The sequence below is a fragment of the Aphelocoma coerulescens genome, chromosome 4A, assembly GCF_041296385.1.
Source record: "Aphelocoma coerulescens isolate FSJ_1873_10779 chromosome 4A, UR_Acoe_1.0, whole genome shotgun sequence".
Lineage (NCBI taxonomy): Eukaryota > Metazoa > Chordata > Aves > Passeriformes > Corvidae > Aphelocoma > Aphelocoma coerulescens.
This window is the reverse complement of record NC_091018.1, coordinates 9,871,532-9,885,162: the sequence shown is the minus strand read 5'-3', so window position 1 is coordinate 9,885,162 and position 13,631 is coordinate 9,871,532. Positions and strand designations below refer to the sequence as shown.

Sequence of the window (13,631 nt, the reverse complement as noted above, 5' to 3'; positions counted from 1 at the left end):
ACACATTTCTGTGTCTGTAGAACCAGTCAGTAAGCTGGTGAAGAACTCAGGCCATGTAAATCTGGTTCTACTATGTAAAGTAGCCTGTCCTGGTAGCATTTGTAGCCTCAACAGATCTGCTGTGAATATCGGTGACAAAATGAACTGTTGCTTCTGTTAGACCTGCAAGGCCTTTACGGGGAAATGATTCTCTGCCTTCCTCAGCAGCAAGGGAATAATTGCTCAGAGCCCGGCCTGCAGTGGTGTGAGTGGGACTGGAGCATCCACAGAAATTCCCAGCAGGGTGAAGGGGGAAGGCAATAAAATGTAGTGATAAAAACACATAGCAGGGCTAGTAAGACCTGCCTACAAAAATACTCCAAGCCATGTTATACTTCTAAACACAGATTTTCATCTCATTTTTGGGTAGAGCTTTCTGTCAAGTAGAAATTAATCCTCAAATTGGAGCACTCATCAGAGGTGAGCAAGGCAGGCAGGATTAATTTCGGCAAAGGATCTAAGAAATGGAGCAGGAGATAGGGCGTTTGGTAGACAAGAGTCCGGAGTTTCACACCAGTTCTCACCAGGGAGGCAGGAAGGAAGTGGAAAGTGGCAGGAGACAAAGGACAGCTTGAAGGTTAGAGAGAAGAGATAAATAGGGATTGTGAGAAATACCACAAGCAAAAAGGCTAATGATGTATTTATGTAAGGCAGGAAGGCTTGAATGGGGAGCAAAGCCCTGGCTTAGCTTTGACAAAGGTGACATGAGGGCCAGAATTTTCTAAATGCTGCCCAGGGAAGAGCAGAGGGCTGGGCTGCTGCTGTGTGCAGATTTCTGCTGTATTGCACATTGCTGCATTACATGTTTAGTTCTTCAACAAACTTACACTTTAATGCAGTGATTGGCCTCAACTCTTTAGCAGTGCCTCCACATGCTAGCCTGCAGGTAGGCAGAGAGCACAAATGCAGGGTCACGTTAGCTATAATATACCTAGCGTGGGCTGTTGTATAAGAATACTTTGAAGCTGAGTGATACATCACCACTTCTTTCAAGGAAATTGCCAAATGCCTTTATTACAACACTGCCCCTCGCTGCTGGCATTGCAGCCGTCCTGGTGTGCTAATAGGCACCAAAGAGACTTTAACCACTTTGTCTTGATTTTATGTCTGCAACTGTGAAAGCATTGACTGAGAATTTCTGCCCCTTTGCTTGCTCTCTGCAGGGGGACAATGTCCTGAACATCCTTCGGGAATATTTAAGGACTTCGTCTCAGAAATGTGCATTTCACTGATTTTTTTGTCTCTAAATACGAGGCCCAGGAATACTCACAAGTCCTTCCAGCCTGCTACACTGCGGTTGTACGGTGTGTTCTTTCTGTGGTCCCAAATACCGGGGTAAGGAGGCTGTGAGGGGCAGCCGAGGTTGCGGTGCCGCGGCGGATTTGCCTGCGGCTCTCGGGGCCGGGCTGGCGGAGGGGCTGCTGGCAGCTCCGCACCGCGGGGACCACCCGTGCTCTTGTTCCGCGTGGGGCCGCAGGACTGAGCCGACTTCGTGAGCATCGCTGTGAGCTCGGCGCTGGGAGCATTGCTGCCGTCACCCCCGTGGGCTCGTGTTCGCAGCAGCTGTCACCCAGGGGAAGGGCCTGGGAGTGTCTCAGCGTGTGTGTGTATAAAATCCTCTTCTTTAGACGCTGTCACGGCAGTGTTGAGGGGTTTCAGGGGTTTGGCTAGCGGCTGGTGCATTGCCCCATGCGCTGTGCCGGGAGCGCGGGGCTTGCCGCGCCAAGCGGTTGCCGCTATCAGCCCAGCCCGGCCCGGCCCGGCCCTTCCCGGCCTCGCGTGGGGCGGCGCGTGCGGGGAAACTCCTATATTCCAGAGGCGATTCCCCCCCATTCCCGCCCCACGGGGAGCGCGCGTGGGGGCAGAGGGCGGCCGCCCCCGCCCCGCCGGCGGCAGGTGGCCCCGACCCCCGCCGGCGCCGCACGTCACTTCCTCGCAAACTTTTTCGCGAGCTGTTCTCTCCGCTAAAGTTGCCGCCGGCGGCCGCCCGTGCTGGGGAGGGCGTTGGAGCCGGCCGGGCATGCCCGGCTCCTTGCGCCCGCCGGGGCACGGCCGGGCCGGCGCGGGCCGCCCGCAGCACCGTTAGCTCGGGGCGGCGGAGCCATGGCCCGCGACTGCGCCGCCCGCAGCCTGGACGGCATCGACCTGGCGGCGCTGCGGGTAAGGACGGTCGGGGAGCTGCCCCGCGGCGGGGGCGGACCCCCTACCCCGGGCTCGGGGCTGCCGACCCCGCTCCTCGCCTCCGCTGCGTGTGCGAGGCTTCGCCCCGCGTTATCCGCTTGTCGGAGAGGGTTCCGCTCTGCCGCGCGTGGGGGAAGCGCCGACGCTGCGGGACGGCTGTGCGGGGACCGTGGGACATCCGTGGTGGTGGCGGGGACAGCGGGGCGATACTGCGCTTGCCCGCATAGGCAGCGCAGATGCCCGAGGGGTGCGGGCTGCTTGGGGGAGCAGCCTCGGGGCTGCCCCGGGTCTCGTAGCCTCGGGGCTCTCCCGGTCTCGCAGCCCGCGGGCTCCAGAGGTCGCGCTCCCTTCGCTGGAGCGAGAGTCCCGCGGGAGCACTGCGCTGCCCGGCTGGGAGCACTGCACCGCGGAGGCTCCTTCCCCTGCCAGGATGATAAATAATTTCTACCGACATCCCTAAAGGTGTTGTGAATGCTGTGGAGAGAAAACAAATGGGAAACTAGGATCTTATGGAAGAAAATAGGTGCGTGGGGGTTTGGTTTTTGTGGCCTTTTTGTTGTTATTGAAGTTTGGGATTCCCCCCCGCCCCCCCGCCCCCAAGCTAAAGAAGTCAGTATTCATCTGGTTTGCTGTGAATTTTTATTGTTGTCCTCTTATGTTTTTAATGTAAGCCAAACTTTGGCCCCATTAAAAGCTGTGCTGTCAGTGTTCCGCATCCACAAAGCGGTAACAGGGCTGTGTATGATGTCCCCGAGTTCCACTTGTCCTTTTTTACTTAGGAGCTACCATCCAACCCAGGCAGGTCTTTTGTGGAGCGCTCTCGACAGAAGAGGAGGGAAGAGTTCAATTGTGGCAAAAAGCAGTCATCCCCAGACAGTGAAACCAAAGCGAGCCACTTTCTAAAAATATCAGGGAAAAAAAAAAGAGGGCTGGGAGAAGCCTTTGCAATATTCACATGGCGAGGAAGGTGTTCCAGACTGGAGACAGAACGATGAAAAGCAGCAGGGATGGGAAAGTTAGGAGGGATGGCAAAAAGCTTCTGGCTAAGTAAGCAGAAGTTTAATCTGGCTCTGCTCAAGGGGTATAAGGCAAAATAACGGAAGTTCTTTTTTAGAGCTTTAGCAGATGAATCTCATCTCCTTAAAGAAATAAAATAATGTGAGTTTGAAAAGGAGTCATTCTGCAAAGTAGACAGCAGGCTTTGTGAGAGAACCATCTGATTCGCAGCCTCCAAAGGCTGAGAGCACTATGAGTTTCAGCCTCAACAGGGGAGGGATAAATGTCTCCCTTTGGAAGAAACCCATCTGAGCATGTTAGCAGCCTTAGTTTGGGGTTTGTGCTAAGTAGGAAATGGGAGGCAGGTGAGGCTGAGCTGTGGAAATGATTTAAAGACAGGTGCCTTACCTTTGCTGTGTCTGAGGTGTTCCTGGGGCTAGTGGGAGCTGTCTGGTGCTGTGCTCCAGCCTCCTACAATTGTGAGTGAGATCACTTTCAAACTGCTTGAGATGGCCGTGCTCGCCCCATGTGGGTGTTTGCCAGGGGTCTCCCCTTTTGCTGGAAAGAAGGGGGCCTGTGGTTTCCTGATGTTGCTGGGTTCACCAGGGCAGTCTGATGGTAAAAAGCCATTAAACTCTGTATTAGGTGCTGAGGTCCAGAGGCCCTGTAGAAGAACTTGTGCTTCAGACACCTGTATCTTCTTCAGCTGTAGAGATGTGAAAAGTGCATTTTGGTGAGGCTCTTGCTGCATGTGTTGTTTTTTGTTCTGCCTTGCAGAGGAGATGAATGTGGCCTGGGGGCCTCTGGGTCAGTAGTCTTGCTCTTGCTTTCTGAGTGCACTGCAGATGACTTGAGGGAAACCAAGGTGGCCACCGTATGGTACAATGTATGATGGTAATTAACCTTAGAGTGATGAATGTTCAGGTCAGCATTTTGGCATCTTTCAAAGGGAATCTAGCAATTTGGCAGGTGCTGGCTGGTGAAGGGTGAGCTGGACTGTGGACTTCAGTGGTAGCTGAGAGGAAGCACTATATCAACGATGACATGTAGCTCCAAGATAATTAAGAAGGTGGCCCATTGTGAAGAATGCCAGTAAACAATGCAGTGCTGATATCCAAGCAAACAAGGGCAATCCAAGGACCAAAGTCAGACCCCAGATTAATATCCATTATGACTCTTTACAAGGCTTGGTTCACTGTAGTGTCCTGATTAAAAGAAGAGAGATGGCCGAGTATTTGGCTGCACTCAGAGCTGTGGAGGCTTCAGATGTTAATGCTCAGTTTGCTAGCAAGGACAGGGTAGTATTTGCACTATATTGACTTTAATGCTAATAATAATTGTTAGGCTCTTTCCTAGAGTGTCAGAAGCCTCTAGAAGCAAACTATTAGGATGCTAAATCAGAATGAAATTTATTGAAAGAGGAAAGAGAAGCTAATTTTGAGGCACTTAAATTACTATATTTGCATAATAAATAAGCTTAGAGAAGAAGAGTGGAGACAGCATGCATTTAAGTGAGAGAAGCAGTTGCAAAGTCCAAGTTGAACATGCAGTTTAGGTTCTTCTGGGTTTCTGTGCACTGTGGGCACTTCTTAATTCAGCAATGCTGCTTTCTGCAGGAGAGGTGGGCAATTAGGGTGCTGCTTATGCTTCCCATGGAGTGCAGTAGATATTATGCATGGAAGCCCTTTACTGAGAGAGTTCTTCAGAGGGCTGCTGTGAGTTTCACTGCCTGGACCGCAAGCTGCCCACAGCACAGCTCTGTGCAGAGGTTGCACGTGAAGCAGAGGTTTTGTACCACCCACCAGTTGCTTTAGCAGTAGCAATGGTTTATTTGTTGACTTAACCCCACTGAAGCAAAACATGTCTTGTTTATATCCAGACTAGTCAAAATGTAAAATGAGGAAATGAGAAGGAAGCAAAGCACTTCACTAAGATCCGTTTTTATGCCTGTGCTTAAGTCCATATGTGAGTGTTCCCATCAATTTCCTTTTTAGTGAGGGGTTTAAGTCTAGACAGTTTACTGACTTGTTTTAAAATAAAGAGACTGAGAAAAGAAGACACAGACTGACCTGCATGGGTCAAAAGTAAGTAATCTTGATCTGGCTTATGCATTGTTTTTTTTTTAAAAAAAAAAAAAAGTCTTGTAAGGTTGACAGTCCAGGAAGTTTAAGATCAAAACTCATTTAACTTAATGATAGAACCAAATTAACTCATTAGTACTTTCAGGTGTGGAAGTCTGGGCTGTGTTGCTCTGAAAGCTCTTGCTTTATCATGGCAAATGTGCCAATAAAGGCAAAATCTGCTCAGAAAAAAAGCCTGTGTGTTTCCACTGGGATTTTGCCAAGGTAAGCATTTCCATATCAGATATAAAGAAAGAATTACTTATATTGAAAGATTAACATGTAAGTGGAGTGGAGAGTAGCTTGATACCTTTAAAAAAAAGGATGTTTTTCAACCAGGGGCATAGAAATTGCACTTCTGAGATAATGTTTTTCTGTATTACATCCCTCAGCAGGACCAATAGGCATCAAGTGACATGACAGATTGCTGAAACAGATGTGGCAAAACTGACACATGGAGTTAATAATATTTGATATAAAACTCTGAGTGATACCATGGCAAGAAATGAGCAGAGTGATAAATGGCTTAGAAACCAAGAAACTGATCTCTTGAGTTCTTAATGGTTTTAAATAAATCGCTTAAGTGAGTTTTAACTGAAGCACCAGATTTTTTTATGTACTCAGTCATTCAGGAGCGAGCATTGCCCATGCCTTGCAACAAGATGGGCTGCCTGTACCTGAGGGGTTGCAGCAATGCTGCAGGAGAATGTTTGCTGCAGTGGTTGGTGTTAGAGCAGCCGGTGCTATAGCAGGAGGATAGAAGTTGGTTCATATGGAATGGTACACTGATCACCTGACTCATTAATTTTTTATGTAAATTAACAACAATCTGGTTTGGGTTCAAAGCCAAGAGTTCAATACCTCCATCAAATTCACTTTGTTACGTTTGCAGAACAGGAGGATTGAGTGTTCTCAGCCTGCCTGTAAGTTAAGGTTGTCTGGTTTGGTACGTTTGCTTCACTAAGGTAACTGGGCTTAGGTGCTTTATACTGTAGTTTTTTCAATCCTGCTTTTTAGGTTTTTTCCTTTGTTGCGTTGCTCATACCAAGTGTTTCACAGCAGAGGACAGCAGCTGAGCCTCCAGGCTAGCTGAGTGTAGTAAGGCTTAGAAAACGTGGAGTTTTTTCTTTATTCTACTGGTAAGCTGAGTCAGCAGTTGAATTGTTGTGTTTTTCACACACCTTCATTTATTTGGTGTATCTGCTGTAGTACCATCCTGCAGATCTTCACTGAGTTGTTTTGTAGATAGAATTTTTTGAAACTTGACTGAAAACTTTAATATTAATTAATTTCTTACCCTGTGATTTGGCAGTTTCCTCCTATGGGTGTAATGCAAATCATTAGGAGATGTGCCTCAGACATTTCATTTTGATGGTGTACAATTAGTCTCTGTTATGAAGTGGTTGCTGTAATCCAAATAATTTTATTTCTTCTTGTTGCAGGACCCTGCAGGAATATTTGAACTGGTGCAGGTTGTTGGAAATGGAACATATGGACAAGTCTATAAGGTTTGGATACCTCTTTAATTTAGGATGCTGTTCTTGATAAAGCTGTATTTCCTAAAGCAGAAATGAGCACCATTTAAGAAGACAGACAGTTGTTCCAGTAATAACCTGGTTTATCTTGCTCTCTTTTCTGCGTAATGCAAAATGTACCACCTGTGAAATTTCATGGCCCTTCTTCTGTCCTGTTTTCATGTCTCTTTGCTGCCACAGGTCACATAAATGTATTGGCTTTTGTACTGACTTCCCTCTGTTCTGTGCTTATTTTCTCTTTTTCAAAATTATTTAAAAGGTGTCTGGCAGAAATTTACATCAGTGATTGCTAAATTTGGCCTGGATTGAGTGGAGTTCCAAACTCAAGACAGCAGTGCTTTTCAAGACAGAGGTGTCAATTAGCCCTGCTCTGCAGGCAGGCAATGAAGTCATTGATTCCTGTCATTACTTTTGTTGCTGTGGTATCAAAGCAGAACCACCAGTCAAGAAACTACAGCAATTAATATTGTGCACCACAACATAGCACTCTGTATGCTATGCAGTGCACAGCTTACTGTAGTTGTAACAACCAGCCTAGAAAAGTGTTCTTTCACTGTGAAGCCTTCCCTAAAAATGCTCTAAGAGGAGGAAATAGTTGTGATTAAGTAGGGAACCAAGTTCCCATTTGGAGAATGAAGACACAGGAAGGAAAAGGCTGTGCTGCAGAACTCTTGGAGGTACATCAGAAGAGTAGTGGCACTGGAATAAGTCTGTCTGCTGTTGCTTCTCCCTCAGTCCCACTGCTGACAAGCCCCTGCTTGGCAAATCCTTGTGTGGGTGCAGGCTCTTTGTGCATTGATCCCTCTGTGGAAAAATGCACAAGGGTCTTGGTGGAGCAATGCAGGACTGTTCTTTCTCCAGTGCACTGAAGACATGCTACATTTTGGTGTCCATCCTCTGGGGGCAGATCTGCTGTAGTCACATTATGCTTTCCCTTTGAAGCTATAGGTTCTGGAAAGTGCTTTACAAAAGCAGTTCTGGGAAGTCTCTCTTTTCCCATGCTACCATTTTTTAATTATTATTTTTATGTCAGAAGCAAGATCTTTCTCATGTAACTCTTTGTGGTGGTGAAGTCTGTGTTGTTTCTGAGATTGTTATGCAGATACTGCTCTTAGTACTACTGGATTAAAAATAGATGCTCAGGGGTTCACATGGACAGATTAGAAACCAGGAGAGATTTTGAAGTGCTGTTGTTTTTTACCTGTAAAAAGATCCTAAACCTCCTGAATGTTCTGTGAAATAGTTGACTTTCTTTTTGTGTCTGGATTTGTTTATATTGGGAAAGAAAAATTTCAATCTAGTCATCTTTTATGAATGTTGAGTTTGAATCAGCTGCTTAATCATGGCAGAATCAGGAAGGAGCAACATAGTTTGCTTCTCTGCTGCGAAAGAAAATGTTTTGAGCTGTCATGTAGCTCACTAGAATGTTAGTTGCCAAAATGTGCAAGAAGTATTGACAGTGATAATTTAAAATTGTACCCAAAGGCTGTTCTTCACTGAGCAAGCATGTTCTTCACGAGCAGAGTCTGACAGCTCTGGGAATGGGTGATTTGAGTCTCTGCTCATTCTGCACTTGGACTGGCTGGAACATCTAAGGAAGGCACTGAGAGAAAGGGTCACAAAAGCCTGGGGGCACTGAGGGGAAGCTTTGTGAACGTGCATCCTGCACTGGAGGGGTGAGGGGCTGTGTGTAACCCCAGCTCCATGCAAGCACACCCCTAACTGAGGCTTTGGTCAAATAAATATATGTGAAGAGTGGCTGGGTGGTTTTCTGCTGAGGGTTGCTTAGCGGACAGAGCTGCTCTTAGCAGGAGCATGACAGTGAAACTTGCAGTTGAAGAGGTTGATGATGACAGCCAAGCTGGACAGGTAAAAAATGCACATTCCACACTCAGCAGTCAGCTCCGTCTCTGTTGTGAAGAATTTTTACACAGTCCAAAGCTTCAGTGTTTGGAAATCCTCCTGCAGATGCTGAGTGCTACCTGAATGTTTTCAGGTGTTGTCTACCTGGTGGTATCTCCCTAGTGCTGGCCTTGCTCCCAGAGCAAATATCTGTTTTCTCAGAAGGAGGGCAGCTGCAACAGAACCAGTGCTTCTGCAGTGGCCATGAGAAGTTAGGCTCATACTCACTTTTCAACTTCTGTGTAGTATGTCCTCTGATCTATAAAATGCTAGGATGAGAGAGTGAATGAATGGAATTCTGGAATCATTTTGCAGTTTGTCTAGTATAGGCTTGTGATTATAAATATTTAAGTTATATAAAGTAGTCTCTGTTATCCATATATTTACTTACATCATTAGAGCATGTTTTTATTCTCCAGAGGTGTTAGATTCTTCCATACATTCAGAAACTGCACATAGTAATTTGCCCATAATCAAAGAAAGACTTACTTCAGGCTAAATAAATTATATTCAGGATTACTAAATTGCTTTTTTGGCTGTGAAGACGATTCATATTTTAATATATGCAACTCTATAAAAATAGAAATACATTTTGAGGATTCATCATTAGAATTGGAAAACAATCTTTGACAGATTTATTGACGGAGAGTATTGATCATACTTAATTGTTCCAGTTCAGGGTCTTTTAAAATGAAATGGAAGAGGTATGAATTGTACACACAACAATGCTAGAGCTGTGTAGAAATGTTATAAAGATGTGTGTTTAATAACTGACTAAAAGCCAGCAGATGTTTTTGACAACTTATGAAGTAGCAGGACATAACTATGACAGTACTGGCAACTTCAACCTTTGGAAAGTGTGAATTAGATACAAAAAAAATCAGGCGGTACCCAGAAGTCATGAGACTTAGGCGTCATTACCTCTTGAAATGACAGGTGAGTTTTTCAGTTAATTCCTGGCTTCCATGTGCTGGAATCCAAAGGACAATCCTGTGTAAGAGGTGATTCAGAATAATGCCGTGGGAGGTGGTAGCAGAGAGTCCTCCCTGAAAGTAAGGGAAAACTGAAAGTAGTTGGAAATAGTGCATTTGCTGGCGGTTGGGAAGTATGAGTATTGACTCTTTCATGCCTTTGTCTCCTGAATGTTGAGGAGCTCAAGGTCAGATTGTGTCCAGTCTCTGCACCATCTCCATTGAATGCATATGGGAAAGAAGTTTCTGACCATCCCATGCACTACTTCTGGCAAGATCTGCCCATCTTCCTGCATACTCTTGAGGCCAGGGATGAAAATGAGTGTGGCGGGCATGTGCAGTTGCTCTCCAAAGTGTGAGGGCCAGCATTTTTGAGGGTTTGTAGAGCTGCTGATCATTAAGGACCTGCAGACAGCAGAGCAATGTTTTGCATCCCATAACTGTCAGTGACATTTGGGAGGAAGTGAGAAGGCTGAAGGTGTCACTTGCAAGTCCTTGGGATCTGTTGAGACATGGTACTGTTTTGAGTTCTCTGCCTACTCCTGTTACTTCCAGGAGTTTACCTGTATGGACTCCATGGCTCTGAAGTGCTGGATAGTGATGGTACATCACCCTTGATGTGGAACAGTTGTATGCTGGTCTGTGCTTATGCGTTTAGTAATAACAAAACTCTAAGTTTGGGGTGAAGTATTTTTTTCCAAGACTTTTGCTGTTAGTTTCATAATCTTTGATGAGAGGTGTGTCTTCCATAGAAGCCTGTTAAGGCATTTTCTATGTTCCGATTTTCAATGGAGGGTCATTTTTCTGTTGAGTAAATGGGGAAAGGGAGATGTGGGGGCAACTGAAGGGGTTGCCATTTTTCATGTGTTTGGGTCACACAGTTCTTCCTGAGCTCTGGAAGAGGCTTTGAGACTCTGAGTTCATAGCTGCTCTGTTTTTTCAGTTGTCAAGATAAAGAGGAATTGTTCCTAATCCTTCTCATTCAGCCATGCTCTGAGAGTCCTCATCCTTCTGAAGTCTTCATTGGCCAAATGAGGTAGCAGCAGCATCTGTGCCATCTGCTTGTTTTCTGATGTCAAGAGGCACCTGATTGGGGCTTTTGTCTTCCTTTGTTTTAGTGATGTGGATTAGCCTTCTGGGCTTGGCATTTTTCGGTGGCCTAGGGAAAGAGAGGCCGCTGTCTTTGGATAGTTCCAGGGGCTGATGTTTTTTTGGCTTATGATCTTGGAGCCTGATGATAAACCCTGACAGATTTGCAGCTGCTGTGTGTGTAAAATGGTTGTATCTTTAATGGAGTCTGAGGACACAGGGAACTTGAGAGAGGTGCTCTGGTTTGGAACTATGAGAGTCAAGAGGGAAGACATGGTTTCCCAGTAATGCAGCTGATGAAGAAGCAGCAGTGCTGTTGCTGAGGCTTAGCAGGGGTGGAAGCAACCCTGCCTTCCTGTAGTGACTCTGCATAGCTAATATTTTTATTTCTATGTGGTCATGTAAGACTCTGGATACAAAAAGGAAACAGGTGAGAGTAAGGAAGTGTATGGGGTTTTGATTGTTTGTTTTTTTTTTAACACAGTTGCTTCTTGGCATTGAATCATGCTTCAGTTGCTGACATGAGTTATGAGTTACTTTGCTGTTGATGTAGAGTGGCAGGAGTGCAGCAAAACATGAATATGATGTTTCAGTTTATGTTAATTTGAAAGTCTGTTAAGATCTTCATATTCTATTTCACTGAACAACTGGCTGATGTAATTGAGTTGGGAGTGGTGGGGGGAAGCAACATGGTGCTTTTTGAGACTGGCTAGTGTGTGGAAAGAATCACCAGACCATGCTAAGTTATGGAGTGTTACAAGCCGTGGACTGTATTGAAAACCTTAATTAATGGTAGCACCTGGAAGGTTAAATGTAAGAAAGATTACAATTACATTCAATATAATCCAGATGGTGAATGTGTATAAGCTGAAAACTTCAAAACCATCCCTTCTGTGGGTGGGTCAGAAGTAGCCACATTCCAAAGAATGTGTCTTTGGGGCTGAAAGGCAATTTCAGAGTCTCCAAAGTGCCGCAGAGACGTTAAAAATGACACGTAATCTCAGGTTGTTTTGTTGTCGTTTGTGGTCAGTTAAGAGTTTTCAAGCTAATCTTAGTCTTCAAGGACTGAGAGTTTGATGAGTCAAGGAGGGAAATCAGTTGTACTCTATAGAAATGATAAAATGCTACTCTGTTTCACTAGCAGTTGCTAAAAGTGCTTGTTTGTCTATCCATTTGCTTTATTTCAGTTTTTGGTAGAACAGCTGATTATCTTGTCCACATGAAAAACTAGTTAATTACAGGAAGCAGCAGTGTGTAAAGGCACTGCCACAGTGCATGGGACGGAGTCAGCAGCTCATTGCACAGATCCTTGGTTCTCTAGTGCAAACAAATAATGGGGATTGTCTGCTGCTCCCAGCCACAGGGAATCTCTCTCAGGAGTAAGTCTGAACTTAATATGTGCTGCTGCCATTGTAACAAGATCTAAAATGCTGTTGTGCTTATGAATGGATTGCCTTGAAAACTGAAGTGTGTAGGGCTGCAATACCAGTAATACACTAGAGAGGCATGGCTTGGGGTTTCAATATTGAACTTCTTCAGGCCTCCAATTTTTAATAAGACCCTTGAAGTCTGCGTACTACTAGGTGTGTTTCTTCCTTTTCACTCAGTTGTCTGCAACTCCTAAATACGCTCCCATAAATGTCTCCGTGCCTTTCTTACTGCTTCACACCATGATTGTCCTTCTCCTCCCCCATCAGAACAGGTGTGGAATTGGCACCCTTGATACAAGGAGGGCAAACTGTGCCTTGGACTGCATCAGCAAGAGCCTACCGAGCAAACAATGAGATACAATGCTCTTGTTAGGCCACACCTAAATACTGTGTCCCATCTTTGCTCCCTCAGTTCCATAGAGACATTGAGAAACCAGAGAGGGTTCAACAAAAGGCAACCAAACCATTTAGTGGGTTGAAGAAAGAAAGGCTGAAGGAACTGGATTTTTTCAGCCTCGGGAAGGGAAGGCTGAGGGCAGTCTAGTCACAGCTTTCAAGTGCTTCAATGATGGTTTTTATAGGAGGTGCACAGGGCAAATAGGTTGCTAAGAAAAAGTTCCATTTGGGTGTAAGAAAAAAATTCTGTACCATGAGAATGAGTCATCACTGGAATAGATTTCTCATGGTGGTTGTGGAGTCACTCTTGCTGGAAATATCCAAGGCTGTTTGACACTGTCATGGTTAATGTAACCTAAGTCCCTGCTTTTAACAGAAGGTGGGACCATGTGTTCCCAGAGGTCTTTTACTATCTCTTTTTGAGTTCAAGACATACCTACTATCAACCCAGCCTATTAGAGTGTGAATTACTAACTTGGAGGATACAAAAAAAATTACTTTTATTTGGAAAAAAAAAATAGTTTATTGTGTGTATTCAGTTGTCAGAGCAAGGAGGATTTTTGTGCTGGGGTTTTTTAGGGTTTTGGCCTTGTGTTTGGTTTTTTTTTAATCTTGGCTTCCCTGCCTATTTGCCTATGGCAGTGCCAAACTGTATTCAGCACTGAATTTTAAAATAATGGATTAAACATGCAAAATTAATTAGGAAATTGTGAAGTCCTGGTTCTAATTAGTGAATATTTCAGAGAAACTCAATTAAGATTCTTGGGAGTCAGACTAGTTTATCAAAAATAGAAGAGTAAGGATGTGGAAAAAACCTCTCAGCTATGGAGTGCCTCTATACAATAAAGACTCTGAACAGAGCAAAGTACAATAATGTGATGTGCCATATCAGCTATTAGAGAGTAGTAAAATCCTTGCAAATAATTTGTTGGCAGGCCTGCTGCTTTCAGGTCCTCCATGTTTTGGACCTAA

The 13,631-nt window shown here is 45.2% G+C and overlaps 1 protein-coding gene across 8 annotated transcripts in view; it reads left to right on the top strand.

Moving 5' to 3' along the window:
- The first annotated feature begins 1,930 nt into the window (after nucleotides 1-1,930).
- The window catches only part of NRK (Nik related kinase), an 88,170-nt gene continuing 76,469 nt past the window's right edge, over nucleotides 1,931-13,631 (top strand). The window contains exons 1-3 of one of the 8 annotated variants that reach the window (XM_069015255.1): nucleotides 3,645-3,695; nucleotides 5,211-5,300; nucleotides 6,779-6,844. Coding sequence is in view for 4 of the 8 variants with exons in the window: in XM_069015252.1 (XP_068871353.1) it covers nucleotides 2,143-2,199; nucleotides 6,779-6,844 (123 nt within the window). In the remaining 4 variants the exon portion in view is untranslated. Of the gene's footprint in view, nucleotides 2,200-3,640; nucleotides 3,696-5,210; nucleotides 5,301-5,542; nucleotides 5,562-6,778; nucleotides 6,845-13,631 lie in introns of those variants that run through there. The other 7 variants (XM_069015252.1, XM_069015251.1, XM_069015254.1 and 4 more) reach the window with 7 other exon arrangements.